We start from the raw sequence: 27,770 nt of genomic DNA on the forward strand, positions 1-27,770 counted from the left end.
CAAAAAGGAAATAAAAAATACATGGAAACAAATGAAAATGAAAACACAGTGGTCCAAAATCTTTGGGATGTGGCAAAAGCAGTTCTAAGAGGTAAATTTATACATATATACAAGAAAAATCTCAAGTAAACAATCCAACCCTATACCTAAAGGAACTGGAAAAAGAAGAACAAACAAAGCTCAAAGTTAGTGGAAGGAAAGAACTAATAAATGTCAGAGCACAAATAAATAAAATAGAGACTAAAAAAATTAGAAAAGATGACTGAAACCAAGAGCTCATCCTTTGAAAAGATAATAAAACTGAAGAACTGTTTTAGCCAGACACATCAAGGAAAAGAAGAAAGGACTGAAATAAATAAAATCAGAAATGAAAGAGGAAAAGTAATAACTGGCACCATAGAAATACAAAGGTTTAAGAGACTACTACAAAAAATTATATTCCAACAAATTAGACAACCTAGAAAAAATGGATAAATTTATAGAAATATATAATCTTCCAAAACTGAGTCAGGAAAAAATAGAAAACCTGAACAGATTAATTACTGCTAACAAAATTGAATCAGTAATTTAAAAACTCCCAACGAACAAAAGTCCAGGACCAGATGGCTTCACAAGTGAATTCTACCAAACATTTAAAGAAGAGTTAATATCTATTCTCAAAGTATTCCAAAAATAGAAGGGGAAGGAAAGCTTCTAAATACATTCCACAAGGCCAGCATTACCCTGGTACCAAAGCCAAAGGGGGAAAACAACAACAACAACTGAAGAAAACCATAGGCCAATATCCCTGATGAATATAGATCCCCAAAACTTAGTAACATATTAGCAAACCAAATTCAACAATACATTAAAAGGATATTCAACATGATCAAATAGGATTTATTCTGGAGATGCAAGAGTGATTTAATATTTGCAGATCAGTTAATGTGTACACCACATCAGCAAAAACTAAGGATAAAAATCACATGACCATCTTAATGGATGCAGAAAAAGCAAGTGACAAAATTCAACATGAATTCGTGATAAAAACTCAACAAAGTGTGTTTAGAGGGAACATACCTCAACATAACAAAGGCCATATAACAAACTCACAACAATATCATACTCAGTGGTGAAAAACTAAGAGCTTTTCCTCTGCAATTAGGAATAAGACAAGGATGTCCACTATTACCACTTTTATACAACATAGTGCTGGAAATCTTAGTTGTAGCAATCAGACAAGGAAGAGAAATAAAAGGCATCCAAATTGGTAAGGAAAAATTTCAACTATCACTATTTGCAGATGACATAATACTATACATGGAAAACCTTGAAGAATCCACCAAAAAGCTACTAGCAGTAGTGAATGAAAAAGTTGCAGGATATAAAATTAATATACAGAAATCTGTTACATTTTATTATTTATTTACTTAGTCATTTATTTTGAGAGAGAGAGAGAGAGAGAGAGAGAGTGTGTGTGTGTGTGTGTGTGTGTGTGTGCAAGCAGAGGGAGAGGCACAGGGAGAGGGAGAGAATGTCAAGCACACTCCATGCTGAGCCTGATGCAGAGCTTGATCCCACAACCCCAAGATCATGACCTGAACTGAAATCAAGAATTGAATACTCAACTGGCTGGGCCCCCCAGGTGCCCCAGAAATCTGTTGCATTTTTATATACAGATAACAAAGTAGCAGAAAGAAAAATTAAGTGATCAACTGCATTTACAATTGCACCAAAAAGACTCTGATGCCTAGGAATAAACTTAACCTACGAGGTGAAAGATCTGTATTCCAAAAACTCTAAAACATTGATGAAAGAAATTGGAAATGACACAAACAAATGGAAAGACATACTGTGCTCATGGATTGGAAGAATTAATATTGTTAAAGTGTCCACACCACAGCTTCAATGCAATCTCTATCAAAATGCCAATAGTATTTTCCACAAAACTAAAACAAATAATCCTAAAATTTGTATGGGACTACCAAAAACCCCAAAGAGCCAAGGCAATCTTGAGAAAGAAGAACAAAGCTGGCAGTATTACAATCCCAGATTTCAAGATATATTACAAAATTATAATAATCAGGGGCGCCTGGGTGGCTCAGTGGGTTAAAGCCTTTGCCTTCGGCTCAGGTCATGATCTGGGGTTCTGGGATCGAGCCCCACATCGGCTCTCTGCTCAGCAGGGAGCCTGCTTCCCCCCACCCCCGGCTGCCTCTCTTGCCTCTCTGCCTACTTGTGATCTCTGTCAAATAAATAAATAAATAAATCTTAAAAAAAAAAAAACAACTATAATAATCAAAGAGTGTGGTACTGGCACTAAAACAAACATATAGATCACTAGAATATAAGAGAAAGGCCAGAAATAAACCCATACTTATATGGTCAATCTACAACAAAGGAAGCAAGAATTTATAGTAGGGAGAAAAGAGTCTCTTCAGTAAGTGGTGCTGGGAAGACTGGACAGTTGCATGCAACAGAATGAAACTGGATTACTTTCTTACACCATACACAAAAATAAATTCAAAATGGATTAAAGACCTAGAAGTGAGACCTGAAATCATAAAATTCCTAGAAGAAAACAAAGGCAGTCATCTCTTGGACATCAGTCTAAGCAACATATTTATGGATATGTCTCCTCGCAAAGGAAACAAAAGCAAAAATAAACCACTGAGACTACACTAAAATAAAAAGCTTTTTTCCTACAAAGGAAACCTTCAATAAAATGACAAGGCAATTTCCTGAATGGGAGAAAATATTTGCAAATAATATATCCAATAAGGGGTTACTATCCAAGATATATAAAGAACTTACACAACTCAACACCAAAAAACCCAAGTAATCCAATTTTAAAAAGGGCAAAGGATCTAAACAGACATTTTTTCAAAGAACACATACAGGTGGCCAACATGAATGCTCCACATCACTAATCACCAGGAAAATACAAACCAAACCACAATGACCTCATACCAGTCAGAGTGGGTAAAATAAAAAGGCAGGAAGTAACAACTATTGGTAAGGATGTGGAGAAAAAGGAACCCACTGTGGGCAGAAATGTAATTTGCTGCAGTCACTGTGGAGGACAGTATCAAGGCTCCTCAGAAAATTAAAAATAGAAATACCAAATGATCCAGTAACTTCACTACTTGGTATTTACCAGTAAAAACACTAATTCAATGAGATGCCTGGGTGGTTCAGTCGGTTAAGCATCTGCCTTTGGCTTAGGTCATGATCCCACAGCCTTGGGATTGAGTCCTGCATCAGGCTCTTTGCTCAGTGGGGAGTCTATCTCCCTCTGCCTACCACTCACCCTGCTTGTACTCTCTCCTTCTCTCTCTCTGAAATATAAGTAAATAAAATCTTTTAAAAAATTAAATTAAAAAAACTCCACTAATTCAAAAAGATAAATGAATTCCAATGTTTCTTGCAGCATTATTTACAACAGCCCCGATGGAAACAACCTAAGTGTCCATCAATAGTTGAAAGGATAAAGGAGATGCGGATATATATAAACAATGAAATATTACTCAGCCATAAAAAAGAATATTTTGCCATGTGGGACAACATGGATTGACCTAGAAGGTATTATGCTAAGTGAAAGAATCCAGAGAAAACAAATACTATATAACTTCACCTAAATGTAGAATCTAAGCAACAAAACAAACAAAAAAAGCAGAAATTACTCATTAATACAAAAAAATGATGGTTGATGGAGGGGAGGGCATGGGAACATGGGCAAAATGGGTGAAGGTACTGGCTTCCAGTTATGGAACGAATAAGTCAAGGGAGCAAAATGCACAGCATAGGGAACTCTGTCCAGGATATTGTAATAGTGTGTGTGTGGTGATAGACAGTAGCTACAGCTGTGAGCACAGCATCATGTATAGAGCTGACAAATCGCTGTATTTTCACCTGAGACTAATGGAACATTGTGTGTCAATGATATATTTCAATTCAAAAATGAATTAATTTTAAAAATAGACCTGAATTCCTGCTCTGTCATATCAGTCTACCTGTCATAGTGAGGGGTTCTTATAGTCTTTCATCCTTAATTTTCTCTTCATTACAATGGGAGTATTACCTAAAGTGAAAAAAATCCAGCTAAAATAAAGTACTGAACAAGATGAACACAAATTAAAGGAAAGTTGATAGGTTCTATTAATAACAGAGGGAAAAACAGTAAAGCAAAAACATTATTGGGGTAATCTTTGTTTTCTTTTCTTTCTTTTTTTTTTTTAAGATTTTATTTATTTATTTGACAGAGAGATCACAAGTAGGCAGAGAGGCAGGCAGAGAGAGAGAGGAGGAAGCAGGCTCCCTGCCGAGCAGAGAGCCCGACGCGGGACTTGATCCCAGGACCCTGAGATCATGACCTGAGCCGAAGGCAGCGGCTTAACCCACTGAGCCACCCAGGCGCCCCTAATCTTTGTTTTCTAAGCAGTGAATTTTGTTAAACTTATTGTTACTAGATATACTGGGATAAATACTTCTCTTATAATTTCACACTATTTATCCTGTTTTTTTTTATGCTTCTTTTCTCCTTTCCTAACTTTATCTATTGAATTTAAAAATCTATCTGCTTTATTCCCATATTTATGTTTTAGAGAATATGCATTCTATTTCTACTATTTCTGTGGTTTCTCTTAAATATTTTTAACATGTGAAGTTATTTGAATAAAGTGAATTATTACCTATGCTTTCTTCCTCATAATTACTACAACTTAGAACACTTGAAGTGATTATTCTCTAGTCAGAATATTAGTACTATCTAGTGTTTTTATTCCACCTTGTTTTTGTACCCCACGTTAGTGACTATGTTTTTTAAGGTTAATGGCTTTACCCCTATATACTTAATTAGTTTCTTTGTCCATCATTACTATTGCCATCTCACTCTTCTGATTCCAATATCCTGTAGAAGTTCTTTTGTGAAGGGTCTATTACAGATAAACTCTCTCAATCTTTGTCTCAAAATGCCTTTACTTAATGCTCGTCCTTCAGTTGTAATTTACTTCATGAAATGTCGGAGACTGGTAAGTACTTTCTGCTGACGTCCGCTTTCTGTGGTTGTGAAGTGGTGTTCTTCTCACTGTCTCTGTCTCTGGATGAATTTAATGTGGTCCCTTGCTTTCGGCCCTTTGCCACTTTACTACAATGCCATATGACATTTTGAGTTTCCTGTTTGGGATTTCTTTTGCTTCTTGAATAGGAGAACTGTTTCTTCTCATTAGTTCTAGAACATGCTTATCTGTTGTATTTTTAAATTTGCCTATATTCCATTCTTGGCTCTTTCCTTCTAGAAATTCTATGAAGATATATATAAAATGTTGGATGCTTTCATGTTATGTAATGTGCCTCTTAACCCCCTTTATATTTTTCATCTCTTTATCTTTCTGTGCCTTATTCTCTGTAATGTCTTCTGATACATAATCCAGGTTGCCAATTCTCTTGTCAGCTGGGTTTCATCTGCTATGTAACTCATCCACTGAGTTTTTAACTTCAGTCATTCTATTTTTAATTCCCATAAATTTTACTTGGTTCCTTTATCAATCTGCCCAGTCCTATTTTGACAACAGCTTTTTCAAAAACCTATTTTTCTTTTTTTTATTTATAATTTTTTTTAAAGATTTTATTTATTTATCTGACAGAGAGAGAGAGATCACAAGCAGGCAGAGAGTCAGGCAGAGAGAGAGGGGGAAGCAGGCTCCCCACTAAGCAGAGAGCCCGATGCGGGGCTCGATCCCAGGACACTGGGACCATGACCTGAGCCGAAGGCTGCGGCTTAATCCACTGAGCCACTCAGGCGCCCCCCTATTTTTCTTTTTAAGTCTTATATCATCTTAATGTTTTCATAATCACAATCTGACAATTTGATTTAAGAAGATATTTATTGTTTGTCTGTTTGACTCCTGGATTTTTTTCCCCTCATATGTTTTGTAATTTTTATTGAAAACGCATTTTTTTGGAGGTGGAATTAATATGTAAGAATCCTATAAGATGTGGTTTGAAGATGTGCCTCTTTAGAGAGATGGTATTTATTTCTGCCAAATGTCTGAGTTACCTCTGAGTTGGAAGCTCTTCGCATGTTAATGTATTAAATCCAATTACAAAGGTAATAAATTCACAATGGACCCCACAAGTAATTTAAATTCAAATTCTAGTCCACATGATACCTGGTCTTTGGTTATAAATTTTGGGGAATTTTTTTTGTTTTAAATCCCAGGCTAGGTACCCTAGTTTTTTCTTCACCAATAGGTAGTAGTAGTAGTTGTTTTAATCTTCTCTATTTAATAATCCTGGATTTCTCTCTATTTCCCCCTTTCTCTTTCTTTTCCTCTCTCTGACTCAGTTAGGACTTCCAGCTTTGTACAAGATTGGTAACTTTTTCTGTCCCTGTGTGGCCAGTGAAATCTGAAATCTCTTTGTCATGAAATCTATTTGTCATGAAAAGCAGCAACCATCCCCACTGTTTCCTTAGCCAGGACAACTATGGTATGAACCACTTATTATGAGTCTGGGTTTACAAAGATTGTGGGCCTGGATATTTTCCTTACTTTCTTAAAAACTCAGGTATGTTAAAATAAAAAAAAAGTTTGTTTTAGAGAGTAGAAAAGTAGTTGTCAAGGGCTGTGGGGTAGGGAAATAGGGAGATGTTGGAAAAAAGGGTACAAACTTTTGATGAAGGATAGTTGGAAGAAAGGCAGGCAGGGACAAGGCCCCTGCCCTAAAAGGTAACCACTAAAAGGATTTTACACCACCCTGAGAAGAGCCCTCCACCCTTCCCCACTGACAGAAACATGATTGGATGACAGGTGCAGGGGGGTTAATCAGATTAGAACAGTGAACCAACAAACCCATAGAAACCCCTAAACTAGAACCTCAGGTGGCACACCTCTTGGGTTCGTCCTCTCCTTCTTTGGGAGCTCTATCATTCAATATACTTCACTATCGCTCAATAAAAATTTGCTTTGCTGCCCACCACAGTCTGCTCTACCTCTTCTTTCTCCGAAGCAGCCTGACCAAGAACCTGGGGCATCATAGGAAAAGAAATCCTGTAACACTTTCAGCTATAAGATGTATAAAATCTGAGGATCTGATGTAAACACAGTGATTACAGTTGATAACATTGTGTTCTATACCTGAAATTGGCTAAGAGAGTGGAACTCAAATGTTCTCACCAAAAATAATAAAGATAAATATGTGAGGTGATGGATATGTAAATTAACATTAATTAACCTTAATTAAGGTGGATCCTTTCACTATGTATATGTATAACAAATCACAATGTACACTTAAAATATCCTGGATTTTGGGGTGCTTGGGTGGCTCAGTTGGTTAACTGTCTGCCTTTGGCTCAGGTCATGATCCCAGGGTTCTGGGATCAAGCCCCACATCAGGCTCCCTGCTCAGTGGGGGAGTCTGCTTCTCTCTCCCCCAGCTCTTGTGCACTCTGCTTCTCTCTCAAATAAATAAATAAAATCCTTAAAAAATATCTTGAATTTTATATGTCAATTAAGCTCAATAAAGCTGAAATTTAAAAAAATTTTTAGGGGTGCCTGGGTGGCTCAGTCAGTTAAGTGTCTGCCTTCAGCTCAGGTCATGATCCTGAGGTCCTGGGAGCAAGTCCCATGTTGGCCTCTCTCCTCATCGGTAAGTCTGCTTCTCCCTTTTTCTGTCACTTCCCCAGCTTTTGTGCATGCTCTCACTCTCTCTGTCAGAAGAATAAATAAAATCTTTAAGAATAAAATAAATAAATAATTTCTTAAAGAAAAATCCTTTTGGGTAAATACCTAGTAGTGCAGTTGCTGGGTCATAGGCATCTCTATTTTCAACTTTTTGAGGAACCTCCCTGCTGTTTTCAGAGTGGCCGCACCAGCTTGCATTCCCACCAGCAGTGTAGGAGGGTTCCCCTTTCTCCACATCCGTGGCAACACCTGTCATTTCCTTACTGGTTAATTTTAGCCATTCTGACTGGTGGGAGGTGGTACCTCATTGTGGTTTTGATTTGTATTTCCCTGATGCCAAGAGATACTGAGAATTTTTTCACGTGTCTGTTGGCCATTTGTATGTATTTGTAAATGTCTGTTCATGTCCTCTGCCCATTTCTTGATTAGATTTTTTGTTCTTTGGGTGTTGAGTTTGATAAGTTCTTTATAGATTTTGGATACTAGCCCTTTATCTGTAAGTCATTTGCCAATATCTTCTCCCATTCTGTAAGTTGTCTTTTTCCTTTTAAAAAAGATTTTATTTAATTTATTTGTCAGAGAGACAAAGAGAGAGAGAGCACAAGAAGGGGGAACAGCAGGCAGAGGGAGAAACAGGCTCCCCACTGAGCAAGAAGCCCAATGTGAGACTCCATCCCAGGACCCTGGAATCATGACCTGAGCCAAAGGCAGGCGCTTGGACGTCTGACTGAGCCACCCAAGCATCCCGGTTGTCTTCTGGTTTTGTTGACTGTTGCCTTTGCTGTGCAAAATCTTTTTGTTTTAATGAAGTACCAGTAGTTCATTTTTGCCTATGTTCACCTTGTCTTTGACAATGTGTCTAGCAAGAAGTTGCTGCAGCCCAGGCCACAGAGGTTTCTGTCTGTGTTCTCCTCTAGGATTTTGATGGATTCCTGTCTCACATTGAGGTCTGTCATCTATTTTGAGTCTATTTTTGTGTGTGGTGTAAGAAAATATTCCAGTGTCATTCTTCTGCATGTGGCTGTCTAATTTTCCCAACACCATTTGTTGAAGAGACTGTTTTTTCCATTGGACATTCTTTCCTGCTTTGTCAAAGATTAGTTGACCATAGAGTTGTGGGTCCATTTCTGGGCTCTCTAATCTGTTCCAGTGATGTGTGTGTCTGTTTTTGTGCCAGGTTGATTACAGCTTTGTGATAGAGCTTGAAGTCCGGAATTGTGATGTCACCAGCTTTGGTTTTCTTTTTCAGCATTCCTCTGGCTATTTGGGGTCTTTTCTGGTTCCATACAAATTTTAGGATTATTTGTTCCATTTTCTGTGAAAAAAGTTGATGGTGTTTTGATAGGGATTGCACTGAATATGTAGATTGCTCTAGTAGCATAGACATTTTTACAATATTTGGTCTTCCAATCCATGAGCGTGGAACATTTTTTCCATTTCTTTGTGTCTTCCTCAACTTCTTTCATGAGAGTTCTATAGTTTTCTGAGTTCAGATCCTTTGCCTCCTTGGTTAGATTTATTCCTAGGTATCTTGTGTTTTTTGGTGCCATTATAAATGGGATCGACTCCTTAAGTTTCTCTTTCTTCTGTCTCATTGTTAGCATATATACCCAGCAATTGCACTACTAGTATTTACCCCAAAGATACAAATGTGGTGATCCGAAGGGGCACGTACATCCCAATGTTTATGGCAGTAATGTCTACAATAGCCAACATATGGAAAGAGCCCAGCTGCCCACTGACAGATGAATAGATAAAGAAGATGTGGTACAGGGCACCTGGGTGGCTCACTTGGTTAAGCAACTGCTCAGGTCATGATCTGGGAGTCCTGGAATCAAGTCCCATATCGGGCTTCCCCTGCTCTACAGGGAGCCTACTTCTCCCTCTCCCTCTGCCTCTCCCACTGCTTGTACTCTCTCTCTTTCTCTCTCTGTGTGTCAAATAAATAAATAAAATCTTAAAAAAAAATGTGGTACACACACACACACACACACACACACATAAATAATATTATTCAGCCATCAGAAATGATGAATACTTACCATTTACATCAATGTGGATGGAACTAGAGGGTATTACACTAAATGAAATAAGTCAGTCAGAGAAAGACAATTATATGATCTCACTCTTATGTGGAATTTAAGAAACAAAACAGAGGCTCATAGGGGAAGGGAGGAAAAATAAAACAAGATGAAATCGGAGAGGGAGACAAACCATAAGAGACTCTTAACCAAAGGAAACAAACTGAGGGTTACTGGAAGGGATGGAGGTGGGGGGATGGAGTAACTGGGTGGTGGACATTAAGGAGGGCACATGAGTGGTGCCTGGGTGGCTCAGTTGGTTAAGCATCTGCCTTCAGCTCAGGTCATGATCCCAGGACCCTGGGACTGAGCTCTGAGTTGGGCTCCCTGCCTCCCGGTGGGGGGTCTGCTTCTCCCTCTCCCTCTGCGCCTCCCTGACTCTCATGCTGTCTCTCTCTAGCTGGCTTGCTCTCTCTCTCAAATAAATAAATAAAATCTTAAAAAAAAAAAAAGGAGGGCACATGATGTAATGTGCAGCGGGTATTACATAAGACTAACGAATCACTGAACTCTACCTCTGAAACTAATAATATATTATATGTAAACTAATTGAATTTAAATTAAAAAATAAATCTTTTTAGAAAGCTTTGTTTTAGCGTTTACTCATGTTTTGTATCAAGGGGGTTTGCAGATTGCCTAGTCTATCATTTTTCCAGAAACAGAAGCCAAGATGGGTTCATTGATATTTCCTAGGAATCCGTTAACTTTAAAACAAGAATCTAGTTGGGGCACCTGGGTGGCTCAGTGGGCTAAGCCTCTGCCTTTGGTTCAGGTCATGATCTCAGGGTCCTGGGATCAAGTCCTGCATCAGGCTCTCTGCTCAGCAGGGAGCCTGCTTCTCCCTCTCTCTGCCTGCCTCTCTGCCTACTTGTGATCTCTCTCTCTGTCAAATAAATAAATAAATAAATAAATAAATAAATAAATAAATAAAATCATTTAATAAAAGAATCTAGTTAAATTCAGCAAGCAGTCATTGAATGCCTTCTATGTAGCAGCTACTATTTAGGGGAATCACTCATTTGCTAACAGAAACCACTTTCAGTCTGAAAATAAATCTGCCTATCTTCTGCCCCATCCTTCTGTGACAATCAGTTGCAAAGATCCCATTATAACAAAAGCATCATTAGATAAATTCTAGTAGTTTAGATAAAGTTCCAGCACTTAAATCCCAGCCAGGACAATATGGATTACCTTATCATCGTTAACAACAACAACAACAACAAAAAAGGCAAGTGGCAGAGTTGCATGCAAATTCACTTAATTTTCAAGATTGTGTATTTCTCTTCTTTGTGTTTAGATTTTCGCCTACCTCACTTTAAGAGATATAATAATATGTGGTCAAGTTTGTCACTCCTGGATGCTGATGACACAAGGAAGCTCACTATGGAATAGTGTGAGTAGACACTACTTGAAGTTGTGTTTTTATTGTAGTTCTTAAAGGAGAACAGCCTGCTATAAAGCCAACTGGCCTAGGGACTACTTTTTTCCCTGCTCCCCCACATTGGGCCACAGAAAGTAGGTGCATTTGTTTTTCTTTTGCCCAGGCACAAGCCCAAAGGACAACATAGAAAGATAACAATGTTATTTTTAAGACAGATACTATCAGTATTTTCTAATTTACATGGTAAAAATAAATCAAATATTCTTTTTGGATGGAAACATAGCTCCATTATATCTGAGTTAGATTTAACATTGTCTAACTTGGGGTGCTGCTGAGATAAATTGAGGAAATGTAAGTAAAGTGCTTACTATGGAGACTGGCACGCAAGCAGCACTCAATAAATATTAGCTGTTATTATTGGTTCACAAAACATAACAAAGTAGCACAAAATATGGAGTAAAAGAAAAAAAACTGAGCATGAAATGGGGCTAAACTATACAACATTAAACAAGGCTTGTTTGATATTCTTAGGGTGTCTGCATGTACACAGACACACATACACTCTGGCATTTTCTAATATGGACTTCTCGGCTGGTACCTCTTTACTATTCTTGTCATTGTACTATTTTTATACTATTCTTGTACCCTAGAATTTCTCAATTCAATGAGACACTGGGGAGAGGTCTCAGCCAACCACAAAAAACAAGCATAAATTTTCCTTGTTAACTTCTCTTTTCTGTTCCTTGGATGATACTTTTATCTCTGTAGTCATTTATGCCATCAACCAATGTTGCGGTGGCACCAGTTTCCCTGTTTCCTAATGTCCCATCAGTAGCTGACTTTACCACCCCTCCTTAATAGCCAATGGTTAAAGGAATAATGACATCACGTGCTCTGACTGACCTATGAGTAGATGGCTGGAACCATTCAACAAAAATTCTAAAATTTAGACAAAGAAACTAAGGTGCCATTCATAAATCAAGTCAACATCTTGATGTTCCGTTCTTGGCTTTACTATTCCACTATTCACCTTGAGCAACAATGGCAAGAAGAAAACGTGCTTCTGTCTCAGCTAACCCATCTTGGCTTCCAAATGTAGTATGCCTGCCTTAAGTTTATTTTTCGTTTAAGGCAGTGATACTCAAACTTCAGAATGCATCCGAATCATCTGAAGGGGTTGTTAAAACAGATTGCTGATTGCCAAACCTAGAATTTCTGACTCAGTAGGTTGGGGGTGGGGCTTGAGAGTTTGTACTTATAAGTTCCTGGCTGATACTGATGCCGCCGTTCCCAGGACCATACTTTGAGAATCACTGGTTTAAAGTAATAAATCTCTTTCTTATGTGACAGATTGGGGATGTTATTTTTTGCTTTGGAAAACCTGTAAGAATAAAAAAATGAATCCAAGTGATCAGAAAGAGAAAGGTCATGTACAATATTAAGATCAGAACAAATCCTGCAGAAGCCTTGCAGGAAAAGCTAGCACTTTTGCCCAGAGACCTCACTAGGTAAAGCTGGAGAAAATATGAGCACATGTCAGTGAAAAACAAAGCCTGGATAGGAAGTTAAGTTTCTTTATGTTTAGCAAATTTCCCTCTCCACAATTCTTCATTGTTCTTCATCTTCTATTAGTTTTACCTTCATTTGTGAGTGCTCAAATATGGCACAACCATAACAAACACTTTAGCACAAAGAATATCTTTGTTCAGATGGCAATGAGAGATTGGAAGTTCATAAACGTAATCTTTAATTTTTCATTTATATATTTTTAAAAATTAACATAGAATGTATTATTTGTTTTAGGGGTACAGGTCTGTGAACCCTCAGTCTTATCCAATTCACAGCACTCACCATAGCACATACCCTCCCCAATGTCCATCACCCAGACACCCCATCCCTCTCTGGCCCCTGAACCCCCAGCAGCCCTCAGTTTGTTTCCTGAGATTAAGAGTCTCTTATCATTTGTCTACCTCTCTGGTTTCATCCTGTTTCATTATTTTCCCCTCTTCCCTCATGATCCTTGGCCTTGTTTCTCAAATTCCACATATCAGTGAGATCATATGATAATCATCTTTCTCCGATTGACTTATTTCACTTAGCCTAATACCCTCATTTGCCTCATTGCCAATGGCAAGATTTCAATTTTTGGTGGCTACATAATATATATGTGTATACACACACACACACACACACACACACATATACACATACATATATATATATGTATGGCTTTTCCCATGGTTTGATATTGTGGACATTGCTGCTATAAACTATAAATACTGGGGTGCAGGTGCCCCTTAGGATCACTACATTTATGTCTTTGGGGTAAATACCCAGTAGTACAATTGCTGGGTCGTAGGGTAGCTCTATTTTCAACTTTTTTTTTTTCTAAAGATTTTATTTATTCATCTGACAGAAAGAGAGAGAGATCACAAGTAGGCAGAGAGGCAGGCAGAGAGAGGAGGAGGCAGGCAGAGAGAGGAGGAAGCAGGCTCACCGCCAAGCAGAGAGCACGATGCGGGGCTCGATCCCAAGAACCCTGAGATCATGACCTGAGCCGAAGGCAGAGCCTTAACCCACTGAGCCACCCAGGCGCCCCTATTTTCAACTTTTTGAAGAATCTCCATACTGTTTTGCAGAGTGGCTACACAAGCTTGCATTTCCACCAATAGGGGTTCCCCTTTCTCCGCATCCTCGCCAACATCTATTGTTTCCTGACTTGTTAATTTTAGCCATTCTGACTGGTGTGAGGTGGTATCTCATATTGGTTTTGATTTGTATTTCCCTGATGCCGAGTGATGTGGAGCATTTTTTTCATGTTTCTGTTGGCCATCTGGATGTCTTCTTTGCAGAAATGTCTGTTCATGTCCTCTGCCCATTTCTTGATTGGGTTATTTGCTCTTTGGATGTTAAGTTTGATAAGTTCTTTATAGATTTTGGATACTAGCCCTTTATCTGTAAGTCATTTGCAAATATCTTCTCCCATTCTGTCAGTTGTCTTTTGGTTTTGTTGACTGTTTCCTTTGCTGTGCAAAAGCTTTTTATTTTGATGAAGTCCCAATAGTTTATTTTTGCCCTTGCTTTGCTTGCCTTTGATAATGTTTCTAGGAAGAAGTTGCTGCAGCTGAGGTCAAAGAGGCTGCGCCTGTGTTCTCTTCAAGGATTTTGATGGATTCCTGTCTCACATTGAGGTCTTTCATCCATTTTGAGTCAATTTTTGTGTATGGTTTAAGAAAATTGTCCAATGTCATTCTTCTGCATGTGCTGTCCAATTATCCCAACACCATTTATTGAAGAGACTGTCTTTTTTCCATTGGATGTTCTTTCCTGCTTTGTCGAAGTTTAGTTGACCATAGAGTTGAGGGTCCAGTTGTGGGCTCTCTATTCTGTTCCATTGATCTGTGTGTCTGTTTTTGTGCCAGTACCATACTGTCTTGATGATACAGCTTTGTAATAGATCTTGAAGTCTGCAATTGGGATGCCACCAGCTTAGGTTTTCTTTTCCAACATTTTCTGGCTATTCGGGGTCTTTTTTGGTTCCATACAAATATTAGGATTATTTGTTCCATTTCAGTGAAAAAAGTTGATGGCATTTTGATAGGGATTGCACTGAATGTGTAAATTGTTCTAGGTAGCATAGACATTTTCACAATATTCCATCTTCTAATCCATGAGCATGGAACGTTTATCCATTTCTTTGTGTCTTCCTCAATTTCTTTTATGAGTATTCTATAGTTATCTGAGTATAGATTCTTTGTCTCTTTGGTTAAATTTATACCTAGATACCTTATGGTTTTGGGTGCAATTGTAAATGGGACTGACTCCTTAATTTCTCTTTCTTCTGTCTTGTTGTTGGTGTATAGAAATGCAAAGATTTCTGACATTGATTTTATATCCTGACACTTTACTGAATTCCTGTATGAGTTCTAGCAGTTTTGGGATTGAGTCTTCTGGGTTTTCCACATAAAGTATCATATCATCTGCAAAGAGGGAGAGTTTGACTTCTTTGTCAATTTGGATGCCTTTTATTTCTTTTTGTTGTCTGATTGTGTATGGCGTAAGGAAATGGTCCAGTTTCATTTTTCCGCATGTTTCTGGTTCTATATAAATTTTAGGATTATTTGTTCCATTTCTTTGAAAAAAATGGATGGCATTTTGATAGGAATTGCATTAAATGTGTAGATTGCTTTAGGTAGCATAGACATTTTCACAATATTTGTTCTTCCAATCCATGAGCATGGAACGTTTTTCCATTTCTTTGTGTCTTCCTCCATTTCTTTCCTGACTACTATATAGTTTTCTGAGTACAGATTCTTTGCCTTTTTGGTTAGGTTTATTCCTAGGTATCTTATGATTTTGGGTGCAATTGTAAATGGGATTGACTCCTTAATTTCTTTCTTCTGTCTTGTTGTTGGTGTATAGAAATGCAACTGATTTCTGTACATTGATTTTATATCCTGACACTTTACTGAATTCCTGTACAAGTTCTAGGACATTTGGGGTGGAGTCTTTTGGGTTTTCACATAAAGTATCATATCATTTGCAAAGAGTGATAGTTTGACTTCTTCTTTTCTGATTTGGATGCCTTTAATTTCTTTTTGTTGTCTGATTGCTGAGGCTAGGACTTCTAGTACTATGTTGAATAGCAGTGGTGATAATGGACATCCCTGCCATGTTTCTGACCTTAGGGGAAAAGCTCTCAGTTTTTCCCACTGAGAATGATATTCTCTGTGGGTTTTTCACAGATGGCTTTTATGATATTGGGGTGTGTACCCTCTATCCCTACACTGTGAAGAGTTTTGATCAAGAAAGGATGTTGTGCTTTGTCAAATGCTTTTTCTGCATCTATTGAGAGTATCATATGGTGCTTCTCCTTTCTTTTATTAATGTATTGTATCACATTGATTGATTTGTGGATATTGAGCCAACCTTACAGCCCAGGAATAAATCCCACTTGAATGTGGTGAATAATTCGTTTAATGTACTGTTGGATCTTATTAGCTTGTATCTTAATGAGAATTTTTGCATCCATGCTCATCAGGGACATTGGTCTGTTATTCTCCTTTTTGATGGGGTCTTTGTGTTGGGATCAAGGTAATGCTGGCCTCATAAAATGTGTTTGAAAGTTTCCCTTCCATTTCTGTTTTTTGGAACAGTTTCAGAAGAATAGGTGTTAATTCTTCTTCAAATGTTTGGTAGAACTCCCCTGGTCCTGGGGTCTTGTTTGTTGGGAGATTTTCTTTTTTTAAAAGATTTTATTTATTTATTTGACAGACAGAGATCACAAGTAGGCAGAGAAGCAGGCAGAGAGAGAGGAGGAAGCAGGCTCTCCGCTGAGCATAGAGCCCAATGCAGGACTTGATCCCAGGATCCTGGGATCATGACCTAAATTGAAGGCAGAGGCTTTAACCCACTGAGCCACCCAGGTGCCCCTATTATTGTATTATTGTCAATGTGTTTTTTTGATTTTGTTATTAATTGGCTTATATAATTGACTGCTATGTTACAGGCATAAATATTTACAATTGTTAGATCTTCTTGTTGGATAGACCCTTTAAGTATGATATAGCTAGTCCTTTCTTATATTATATACTGTTATATTATATATAGATGTTATAGTTTTTGGTTTAAAATCTAATTTGTCTGATATAAGGAGTGCCATCCCAGCTTTTTTTTTTTTTTTTTTAATGTCCATTAGCATGGTAAATGGTTTTCCACCCCCTCATTTAAATCTGGGAGCATCTTTGGGTCTAAAATGAGTCTCCTGGAGACAGCATATTGTTGGGTTTTGTTTTTTTTTTTTTTAATCCAATCTGATACCCTTTTGATTGAGGGATTTAGTCCACTTACATTCAGGGTAACTATAGAAAGATACGAATTTAGTGCTATTGAATTGCCTTAGGGTGACTGTTACTGTATATTGCCTGTGTTCCTTTCTGGTCTATGTTACTGTTAGGTTCTCTCTTTGCTTAGAGGACACCTTTCAATATTTTTTGTAGGGCTGGTTTGGTAATTGCAAATTCTTTTATTTTCTGTTTGTCCTGGAAGCTTTTTATCTCTTATTCTATTTTCAATGACAGCCTAGCTGGCTAGGCTGCATATTTTTCTCACTTAGTACCCTGAATATATCATGCCAGTCTTTTCTGGCCTGCCAGGTCTTTGTGGATAGGCCTGCTACCAATCTAATACTTCTACCATTGTAGGTTACAGACCTCTTGTCCTGAGCTGCTTTCAGGATTTTCTCTTTGTTTCTGAGATTTGTAAATTTTTCTATTAGATGTTGGGGTATTGACTTATTTTTATTGATTTTGAGGGGAGTTCTTTGTGCCTCAATGTAATCTCTTAGCTGATTAATCTCTTAGCATGATTAATGTCTGAAAGACATGATTAATACTACGATATCAATGCTATTGTTTGTCAACCGACCCCAGCCACTAGGAGCTCCCAGAAATCTCTGTGCTCTTCAATATTACATGCAATCAGCCAGGTACACTCAGGTCATCTCTCCTTTCCCCCAGACCTCCCTCCTCAAATTATGAGTTAGGAGAAGGCCACTCTAAACCTCTCACTCTAAATTGTCTTCCCCATAGTCAAGAACTTAACACATTGTCTATGCTCATGAATAGAGAAGGAGGCACCCATTGTGGGTTCATTGACCCTGAAGTGGGGGGCTCTTGCCCTCCCAGCTGTTGATCTAGATTAGACATTTGGAATCTGTTTGTAATTAAACCTGGGAATGACCATGAACAACAACAAAAATCAACAAATGACCATAAAAACAAAGAAATGAAGAAGTGAGAGATGTGCTGAAGACATTTGTTTCTTGATGCTTTTAAAATATTAAAATTTTTTGCATGCAAAAGATCTTTCTCATTTCTTAATGTCTTTGGTTTACCCTTTTTAGATTGATTTTTCTGCAGTAAAAAATATAATCACAGATAAATATATAGTGTCAACTTTGCAAAGGTGGCGTCTAAATGTGCTGCGTTTGAATTTTCGTGGTTGTGTTCTCCGACTGAAAACCTTGAGATCTGTCAGTGAGTATGTTTATTACAATTCTTTGTCTTGCTTCCCTGTTTTTAACTGAACAAATATAAAGAAAAATATAAATGAAATAGAAGCTGCAGTTATAGTCATAGGCCATAAGAATGACAATTAGAAACATTTAAAATGCTTATAATACAGTCAGCTCTTACTGGATTTTATGCTCTGGGAATTAGTGCTTTGTCCATTCTTATAGACTGCTTTTTTGGTCTAGCATTTGTCTACGAATCCTCAATTCATCTTCTTAAAGAAATACAAGAATATATTCTCAATTTAAAAATTTTAAAAATAGACAGTAAAAGGAAAAACTTCCCTTTATTTCCCTCAAACCCATTCACTTACTCAAAGGTACTCAATGTTAACCAATTTTCTGTTTTTCTAAAATACATTTACATATATGTTATTAAAAATACACAATTAAAAATTTTAACATGAAGAGGATCATATTGTTTTATATTTTCTTTTATATCCTAGAAATTTTCCATGTCAGTTTATATAGACTTATGAAATTATTTTAAATACGTAAACTCATTTTCCATACCATGGATATAGCATAATTTATTTAACTTTCTTCCTCTTGATGGACTTTGAGGTTATTTTCATTTTTTTCCAAACTAATTTGTACTTTCATTGTAACATTTGTCTTTAACTGTCTTAGCCAATTTGAGCTGCTATAATAAGTTTCATAGACTAGGTGGATTATAAAGAACAGAAACTTATTTCTCACAGTTCTGGAAGCTGGGTGTCCAAGACCAGGGTGCCAATATTGTTCTAGAGAAGGCACTCTTTCAGGTCAGAGACCCTCATTGTCTTCTTGTATCCTCACATGACAGAAAGAGGGAGTCAGAGATCTCTGGAGTCCCTTGCATAAAGGCACTAATCTTATTCATGAGAGCTCCACCCTAATTATGTCCTGAAGGCCCTCTACCTCCTCATACCATCACATGGTATAGGGCTAAATTTCAACCTATGAATTTCTGTGGTGAGCTCACAACCAGTCCATTGCATTAACCCATATATTGTTTAAGGTGCAGTTTTTAGTGTCCATATTTCTGGAAATGAAAGAAAAAATGTATTTTAAAAATATACATTCATACTGATTTCAGGTGGTAAGAATGCCATAAACATATGTAGATACCAACATGGATGCGTCTAGAGATAAATGAGTGAAAATAACTTGCAGAATGACATATATAATCTAAGACCATTTGCATACATTTTTTCAATGTGCAAAATAACAATATACTTAATATTTTGAAAGATTTTCAATTTTATATATGTGTGTGTGTGTGTGTGTGTGTGTGTATATATATATATATATATATATATATATATATATATATATAAAGATTTTTTATTTATTTGAGAGAGAGAATAGAGAGCATGAGATGGGGAAAGGTCAGAGGGAGAAGCAAACTCCCTGCTAAGCAGAGAGCCCAGTGTGGGACTTGATCCTGGGACTCTAGGATCATGTCCTGAACTGAAGGCAGTTGCTTAACCAACTGAGCCACCCAGGTGCCCCTCGATAATATATTTTTAAGGGGACACACACATATATAGCAAAATACAAAAAGGATGTATGGGAATGAAAACTTCAAATGTAAGGTAATGGTTACCCTGAGGTGGACAGAGTTGAATGAAGCGGGGAAAAGGTTCACAAAGAGTTTGTTTGTTTGCTTCTTTCTTTCTTTGAGGAAAAGTGTTGAGGGGGGTGGGACAAAAGGAGAAGAAGAGAGAGAATCTTAAGCAGGCTCCACACCCAGCACAGAGCCCAAAGCAGGGCTTGATCTCACGACCCTGAGATCATGACCTGAGCAGAAATCAAGAGTCAGATGCTTAACTGACAGCTACCCAGGCACCCCAAAGAGTTTCAAAACTGTACATTTTTTTAATTGAAAAAGTAAAAATATACCAAATGGGATAATTCTGACTGGCTACTGATGGTGAAAAGAGCTATAGTTTTTATATGATGTTATTGTACTTGATTATATTAAAGTGTTTTCTTGGTTTTAATACTTAGCCCATTGATATTTTTGGGTTTTCTAGGCAGATCATTTATTTCAATTCATTCCTATTCTTACATGTTTTCTTTTTTTTTAGCAGCAGGGATATGCAGCCATCTTGTCTTATTCTTTACTCTTTATATATATATATATTTTTTTTAAAAGATTTTATTTATTTATTTGACAGAGAGAGATCACAAGTAGAGAGGAAGGCAGAGAGAGAGAGAGAGAGAGAGGGAAGCAGGCTTCTTGCTGAGCAGAGAGCCCGATGTGGGACTCGATCCCAGGACCCTGAGATCATGACCTGAGCCGAAGGCAGCGGCTTAACCCACTGAGCCACCCAGGCGCCCCATCTCTTTTTTTATATTTTTAATGAGAATAGTGTTATTACATCTTTTATTTCTGGGATACACCCTATATAGGGATATAACACTATTCCCTTTTTTTACAGCAGCCATTTTTGCTTGTTCCTTATTCAATCTAGCCATGTTTGCCTTTAGATTTTTAGGAACTATTAATTTCTGATCCATCAATACCATTTCTACTTTGTTTTCCAGGGATATTACAGATTTTTTAAAAAAAATCATTTCTTGGAATTTGGATAGCAGAGGAAAGCTGAATATGTGCTTAGTCTGCCATCTTGAATGAATGTATAATTTTATTAGTAATAAAGAATTAACAAAATAATTGTTAACTTTAATGTGCTAGCCACCCAGTTTATAGCAGCATTATCTACAATAGCTAAATTATGGAAACTGCCCAAGTGTCCATCAACTGATGAGTGGATAAAGAATATGTGATAAATACCCTGGAATATTACTTAGTCATTAAAGAAGAATGAAATCTTGCCATTTGCAGTAACATGGACGGAACTAGAAAGTACTATGCTAAGCAGAATAGGTCAACCAGAAAAAGACAAATACCATATGATTTCACTTATGTGGAATTTAAGAAACAAAACAAATGAGCAAAGGGGGAAAAGAGGGAGAGAGAGAGAAAGAGACAAACTAAGAACAGACTCTTAACTATAGAGAACAAACTAATGGTTACCAGAATGGAGTTAGGTAGGGAGAGTGGTTAAATAGGTGATGGAGATCAAGGAGTGCACTTGTCATGAGCACTGGGTATTACATGGAAGTGTTGAATCACTGTACTGTATACCTGAAACTAATTACACTGTATGTTAACTAACTGGAATTTAAATAAAAACTTCCAAAAAATGTGCTAGCCACCCAAACTCATTCTCTGTCTCTAGAAAAATGGACTTTTTAAAAAAACTGTTGTTTGAAGAAAGAAAATGGACTTAAGATGCAACATTCAAAGTTTTGGTTTGACCTAATATTTTCACATTAGCAATGGTGGTTGAACCCTGGGGTGACTTTCTGAGAAATGACAGGGCACTTATCTCTGGAAGATTTCATTCCTAGTTTGTTGAATATTTTTTTAAACATAAAAGGGTGTTGAATTTTGTCAAATGTTTTTTCCACAACAACTGAAATTTCTTCCTTCATTCTCTCTCTCTCTCTCTCTCTCTCTCTCTCTATATATATATATATATATATATATATATATATATATATTTATGGACAGAGATCACAAGTAGGCAGAGAGGCAGGCAGAGAGAGAGAGGAGGAAGCAGGCTCCCCGCTGAGCAGAGAGCCCGATGCGGGGCTCGATCCCAGGACCCTGAGATCATGACCTGAGCCGAAGGCAGCGGCTTAACCCACTGAGCCACCCAGGCGCCCCCACTGTCTGATTTTTGTATGTTGCACCACCTTTGCATTCCTGGGACCATCCCACTTGTTCACGGTGTATAATCCTTATAATATGCTGCTGTATTTTCTTTGCTAATATTTTGTTGAGGATTTTTGCATCTATATTCAAAAGGAATATTGGCCTGTAGTTTTCCTTTCTTGTGAGGTCTTTGTCTGGCTTCTTTATTTGGGTAATACTGGCGTCACAGAATGAGTTAGGAGCTATTTTCTCCTTGTCTATATATATATATATATTTTTTTTTAAAGATTTTATTTATTTGTTTGACAGAGAGAGATCACAAGTAGGCAGAGAGGCAGGCAGAGAGAGAGAGGGAAGCAAGCTCCCTGCCGAGCAGAGAGCCCGATGCAGGACTCGATCCTAGGACCCTGAGATCATGACCCGAGCCGAAGGCAGCAGCCCAACCCACCGAGCCACCCAGGCGCCCTCTCCTTGCCTATATTTTAAAAGAGTTTGAGGACTGGTGTTATTCTTTAAATGTTTAGTTGAATCTTCCACTGAAGCCATCTGGTCCTAGGCTTTTCTCCGTTGAAAGTGTTTTGATTGTTGATTTAATATCCTTATTTGTTATAGACCTATTCAGATTTTATGTTTCTTCTTGAGTCAAGTTTGATAGTTTGTACGTTTCTAGGAATCTGTCAGTTCCAGGTAGGTAACATAATTTGTTGAGGTGCAATATTTCTTAGTATTCTCTTATAATCCTTTATTCCTGTGAAACAAGTAGTAACACATGCACTTTCATTTCTAATTTTAGAAATTTTAGTCTTCCCGCTTGTTTTTCTTAATCTGTCTAGCTATAGCTTTCTTAATTTTTGTTGATCATTTCAAATAACCAAGTTTTTAGTTTTTTATTGTAGTAAAATATACATAACATAAAAATGACCATTTTAACCATTTTAAGTGTACAGTTTTGTAGCAGCATTAAGTGTGTTCGCATGGTTGTAGAATCATCATCACCATCGTCCTCCAGAACTTTTTAAGAGATTTTATTTATTTACCTGAGAGAGAAAGAGCATGAATGGGGGGAAGGGCAGAGGGAGAGGGACAAGCAGACTCCCCACTGAGTGGGGACCCCCCCGCAATGTGGGGTTCGATCCCAGGACTCTGAGATCATGACCTGAGCTAAAGTCAGATGCTTAACCAACTGAACAACCCAGGCACCTCCAGAACTTTTTCAAAAAGTGGTTTTTTTTTTTTTTTCACTTACGAAACTGAAACTCTGAACCATTAACTATTAACACACACCCCCCATTTCCCCTTACTCCCAACCTGTGGCAACTACCATTCTACTTTCTCCTTCTATGGATTTGACTACTTCATATAAGTGGACTCATACCATATTTGCTCTTTTGAGCCCAATTTCTTTCATTTAGCATCATGTCTTTAAGTTTCACCCATCTGGCAGCTCATATCTGGATCTCCCTCTTCTTTAGGAGTGAAAAATGCTCTGTTAGCTGTATATACCACATTTTGTTTATCTCTTCATCCATCAATGGACACAGGCTACTTCCACTTTTGGCTGTTGTGAAATAATGCTGCTATGAACCTGAGTGTTCAAACTAGTTCAAAGTAGATACTTTGATTTGTATTGATTCTATTGGTTTTCTATTTTCTATTTTAATCCCCACTCCAATCTTTATTAACCTGCTTAAATTGGATTTTCTTGCTTTTCTTTATTTTCTTAAGGTGGAAGCTTAGGTTATTGATTTGAGGTCTATATTCTTTTAAAATGTTGGCATTTACAGCTAGAACTTTCCTAGATTTTTTATGTTTCCCCATAAATACCTGTTCTGATGCCTAGACACAAAGTCTGCTGGGAAGTTTGGGATGGAGAGGAAATGGGCAATATGAAGTTGCAATTTGTGTAGAGAATACAGAGAAGGCCAAACAATAAACAATTCTGTACTATGCAATGGCATATGTTCTTTGCATCAGATAATGATATACCTTATATATATAATATATATCTCATACATTGTATCATATATAGAGATAGATGGATCTTAGGTAATTAGTCCAAGATAGCCAAAAATACTGCCTTAGGGTTTTTTATATTTTGTGGTTTACTTACAAATATTTAGTATTTATCTGGGATACCTGGGTAGCTCAGTCAGTTAAGTGACCCACTCTTGATTTTGGCTCAGGTCATGATCTCAGGGTCGTGAGATCAAACCCTATGTTGGGCTCCATTTAAGATTTTCACTCTCTTTCTCCCTCTTCCCTCCTACCTCCTCTTGCTCTAAAATAAATAAATAAATAAATTCATATTTATCTAGAAGTGTAATTTTGTATTTCTTAGTACCAAAGTCTTTTTCGTGGAAAAAATTAAACACGCAAGCCTGAGTAGAACTTGACATTCTAAGGAAGGAAATGTAATACCTATTTTATCTTTATATTTTAATTTGCTTAAGAGTATTTAATGAAATCAGTTTTAAATCCAACTACCCTGAATGTATCAAGATAAAAACCCAATCTCAGCAATGTTTCATCTTTTCAATTTTTTCCCAACAGCTAAGGTTAGTCAATCTATTGATTATAAAATCATATTATCATTATTATTGTATATAAAATTATACATTTTATTGGAAAGAAGTTTGACATTCTGATTGTTACCCTGAAGATAAACATTGGCTGATCATTGGGGTGCCTGGGTGGCTCAGTGGGTTAAAGCCTCTGCCTTTGGCTCAGGTCATGATCCCAGCGTCCTGGACATCAGGCTCTCTGCTCAGCAGGGAGTCTGCTTCCCCTCCTCTCTCTCTGCCTGCCTCTCTGCCTACTTGTGATCTCTGCCTGTCAAAAATAAATAAATACCACCCTTTTAGTATTTTACTTGCTCCTTCATATACTCTTATCTGGACAAAATGACAAGGCAGAAAAATTCACCACAAAAAAAAAGAATAAGAGGCAGTACCAAAGGCTAGGGACCTAATCAATACGGACATTGGTAATATGTCAGATCTAGAGTTTAGAATGACGATTCTCAAGGTTCTAGCTGGGCTCGAAAAAGGCATGGAAGATATTAGAGAAGCCCTCTCGGGAGATATAAAAGCCCTCTCTGGAGAAATAAAAGAACTAAAATCTAACCAAGTTGAAATTAAAAAGCTATTAATGAGGTGCAATAAAAAAATGGAGGCTCTCACTGCTAGGATAAATGAGGCAAAAGAAAGAATTAGTGATATAGAAGACCAAATGAAAGAGAATAAAGAAGCTGAGCAAAAGAGGGACAAACAGCTACTGGACCACAAGGGGAGAATTCGAGAGATAAGTGACACCATAAGACGAAACAACATTAGATTAATTGGGATTCCAGAAGAAGAAGAAAGAGAGAGGGGAGCAGAAGGTATATTGGAGAGAATTATTGGAGAGAATTTCCCTAATATGGCAAAGGGAACAACATCAAAATCCAGGAGGTGCAGAGAACCCCCCTCAAAATCAACAAGAATAGATCCACACCCCATCACCTAGTAGTAAAATTTACAAGTCTTAGTGACAAAAAGAATATCCTGAAAGCAGCCCGGGAAAAGAAGTCTGTAACATACAATGGTAAAAATATTAGATTGGCATCAGACTTATCCATAGACCCTGGCAGGCCAGAAAGAGCTGGCATGATATATTCAGAGTACTAAATGAGAAAAACATGCAGCCAAGAATACTATATCCAGCTAGGCTATCATTGAAAATAGAGGGAGAGATAAAAAGCTTCCAGGACAAACAAAAACTGAAAGAATTTGCAAATACCAAACCAGCTCTACAGGAAATATTGAAAGGGGTCCTCTAAGCAAAGAGAGAGCCTAAAAGTAGTAGATCAGAAAGGAACAGAGACAATATACAGTAACAGTCACCTTACAGGCAATACAATGACACTAAATTCATATCTCTCAATAGTTACCCTGAATGTTAATGGGCTAAATGCCCCAATCAAAAGACACAGGGTATCAGAATGGATAAAAAAACAAAACCCATCTATATGTTGCCTATAAGAAACTCATTTAGACCCAAAGACACCTCCAGGTTTAAAGAGAGGGGGTGGAAAACAATTTATCATGCTAATGGACATCAGAAGAAAGCTGGGGTGGAAATCCTTACATCAGATCAAATAGATTTTAAGCCAAAGACTATAATAAGAGATGAGGAAAGACACTATATCATACTCAAAGGGTCTGTCCCACAAGAAGATCTAACAATTTTAAATATCTATGCCCCTAACGTGGGAGCAGCCAACTATATAAACCAATTAATAACAAAATCAAAGAAACACATCGACAATAATACAATAATAGAAGGGGATTTTAACACTCCCCTCACTGAAATGGACAGATCATCCAAGCAAAAGATCAACAAGGAAATCAAGGCCTTAAATGACACACTGGACCAGATGGACATCACAGATCTATTCAGAACATTTCATCCCAAAGCAACAGAATACACATTCTTCTCTAGTGCACATGGAACATTCTCCAGAATAGATCACATTCTTGGTCCTAAATCAAGTCTCAACCGGTATCAAAAGATTGGGATCATTCCCTGCATATTTTCAGACCACAATGCTCTAAAGCTAGAACTCAATAACAAGAGGAAATTTGGAAAGAACCCAAATACATGGAGACTAAACAGCATCCTTCTAAAGAATGAATGGGTCAACCAGGAAATTAAAAAGAATTGAAAAAATTCATGGAAACAAATGATAATGAAAACACAACGGTTCAGAATCTGTGGGACACAACAAAGGCAGTCCTGAGAGGAAAATATATAGCAGTACAAGCCTTTCTCAAGAAACAAGAAAGGTCTCAGGTACACAACCTAACCCTACACCTAAAGGAGCTGGAGAAAGAACAAGAAAGAAACCCTAAACCCAGCAGGAGAAGAGAAATCATAAAGATCAGAGCAGAAATCAATGAAATAGAAACCAAAAAAACAACAGAACAAATCAACGAAACTAGGAGCTGGTTCTTTGAAAGAATTAATAAGATTGATAAACCCCTGGCCAGACTTATCAAAAAGAAAAGAGAAAGGACCCAAATAAATAAAATCATGAATGAAAGAGGAGAGATCACAACGAACACCAAAGAAATACAGACAATTATAAGAATATACTATGAGCAACTCTACGCCAACAAATTTGACAATCTGGAAGAAATGGATGCATTCCCAGAGACGTATAAACTACCACAACTGAACCAGGAAGAAATAGAAAGCCTGAACAGACCCATAACCAGTAAGGAGATTGAAACAGTCATCAAAAATCTCGAAACAAACAAAGCCCAGGGCCAGACGGCTTCCCAGGGAAATTCTACCAAACATTTAAAGAAGAACTAATTCCTATTCTCTGAAACTGTTCCAAAAAATAGAAATGGAAGGGAAACTTCCAAACTCATTTTATGAGGCCAGCATCACCTTGATCCCAAAACCAGACAAGGATCCCATCAAAAAAGAGAACTACAGACCAATATCCTTGATGAACACAGATGCAAAAATTCTCACCAAAATACTAGCCAATAGGATTCAACAGTACATTAAAAGGATTATTCACCACGACCAAGTGGGATTTATTCTAGGGCTGCAAGGTTGGTTCAACATCTGCAAATCAATCAATGTGATACAACACATTAATAAAAGAAAGAACAAGAACCATATGATACTCTCAATAGATGCTGAAAATGCATTTGACAAAGTACAGCATCCCTTCCTGATCAAAACTCTTCAAAGTGTAGGGATAGAGGACACATACCTCAATATTATCAAAGCCATCTATGAAAAACCCACCGCAAATATCATTCTCAATGGAGAAAAACTGAAAGCTTTTCCGCTAAGGTCAGGAACACGGCAG

General features: G+C 37.4%; 1 protein-coding gene across 1 annotated transcript in view; it reads left to right on the forward strand.

Moving 5' to 3' along the window:
• The window catches only part of FBXL13 (F-box and leucine rich repeat protein 13), a 258,167-nt gene that overhangs the window by 79,176 nt on the left and 151,221 nt on the right, over positions 1-27,770 (forward strand). Inside the window, exons 8-9 of the mRNA XM_047694145.1 lie at positions 11,040-11,135; positions 18,028-18,160. Coding sequence (XP_047550101.1) covers positions 11,040-11,135; positions 18,028-18,160 — 229 coding nt within the window. The remainder of the gene's footprint in view (positions 1-11,039; positions 11,136-18,027; positions 18,161-27,770) is intronic.

The sequence above is a fragment of the Lutra lutra genome, chromosome 11 (assembly GCF_902655055.1).
Source record: "Lutra lutra chromosome 11, mLutLut1.2, whole genome shotgun sequence".
Lineage (NCBI taxonomy): Eukaryota > Metazoa > Chordata > Mammalia > Carnivora > Mustelidae > Lutra > Lutra lutra.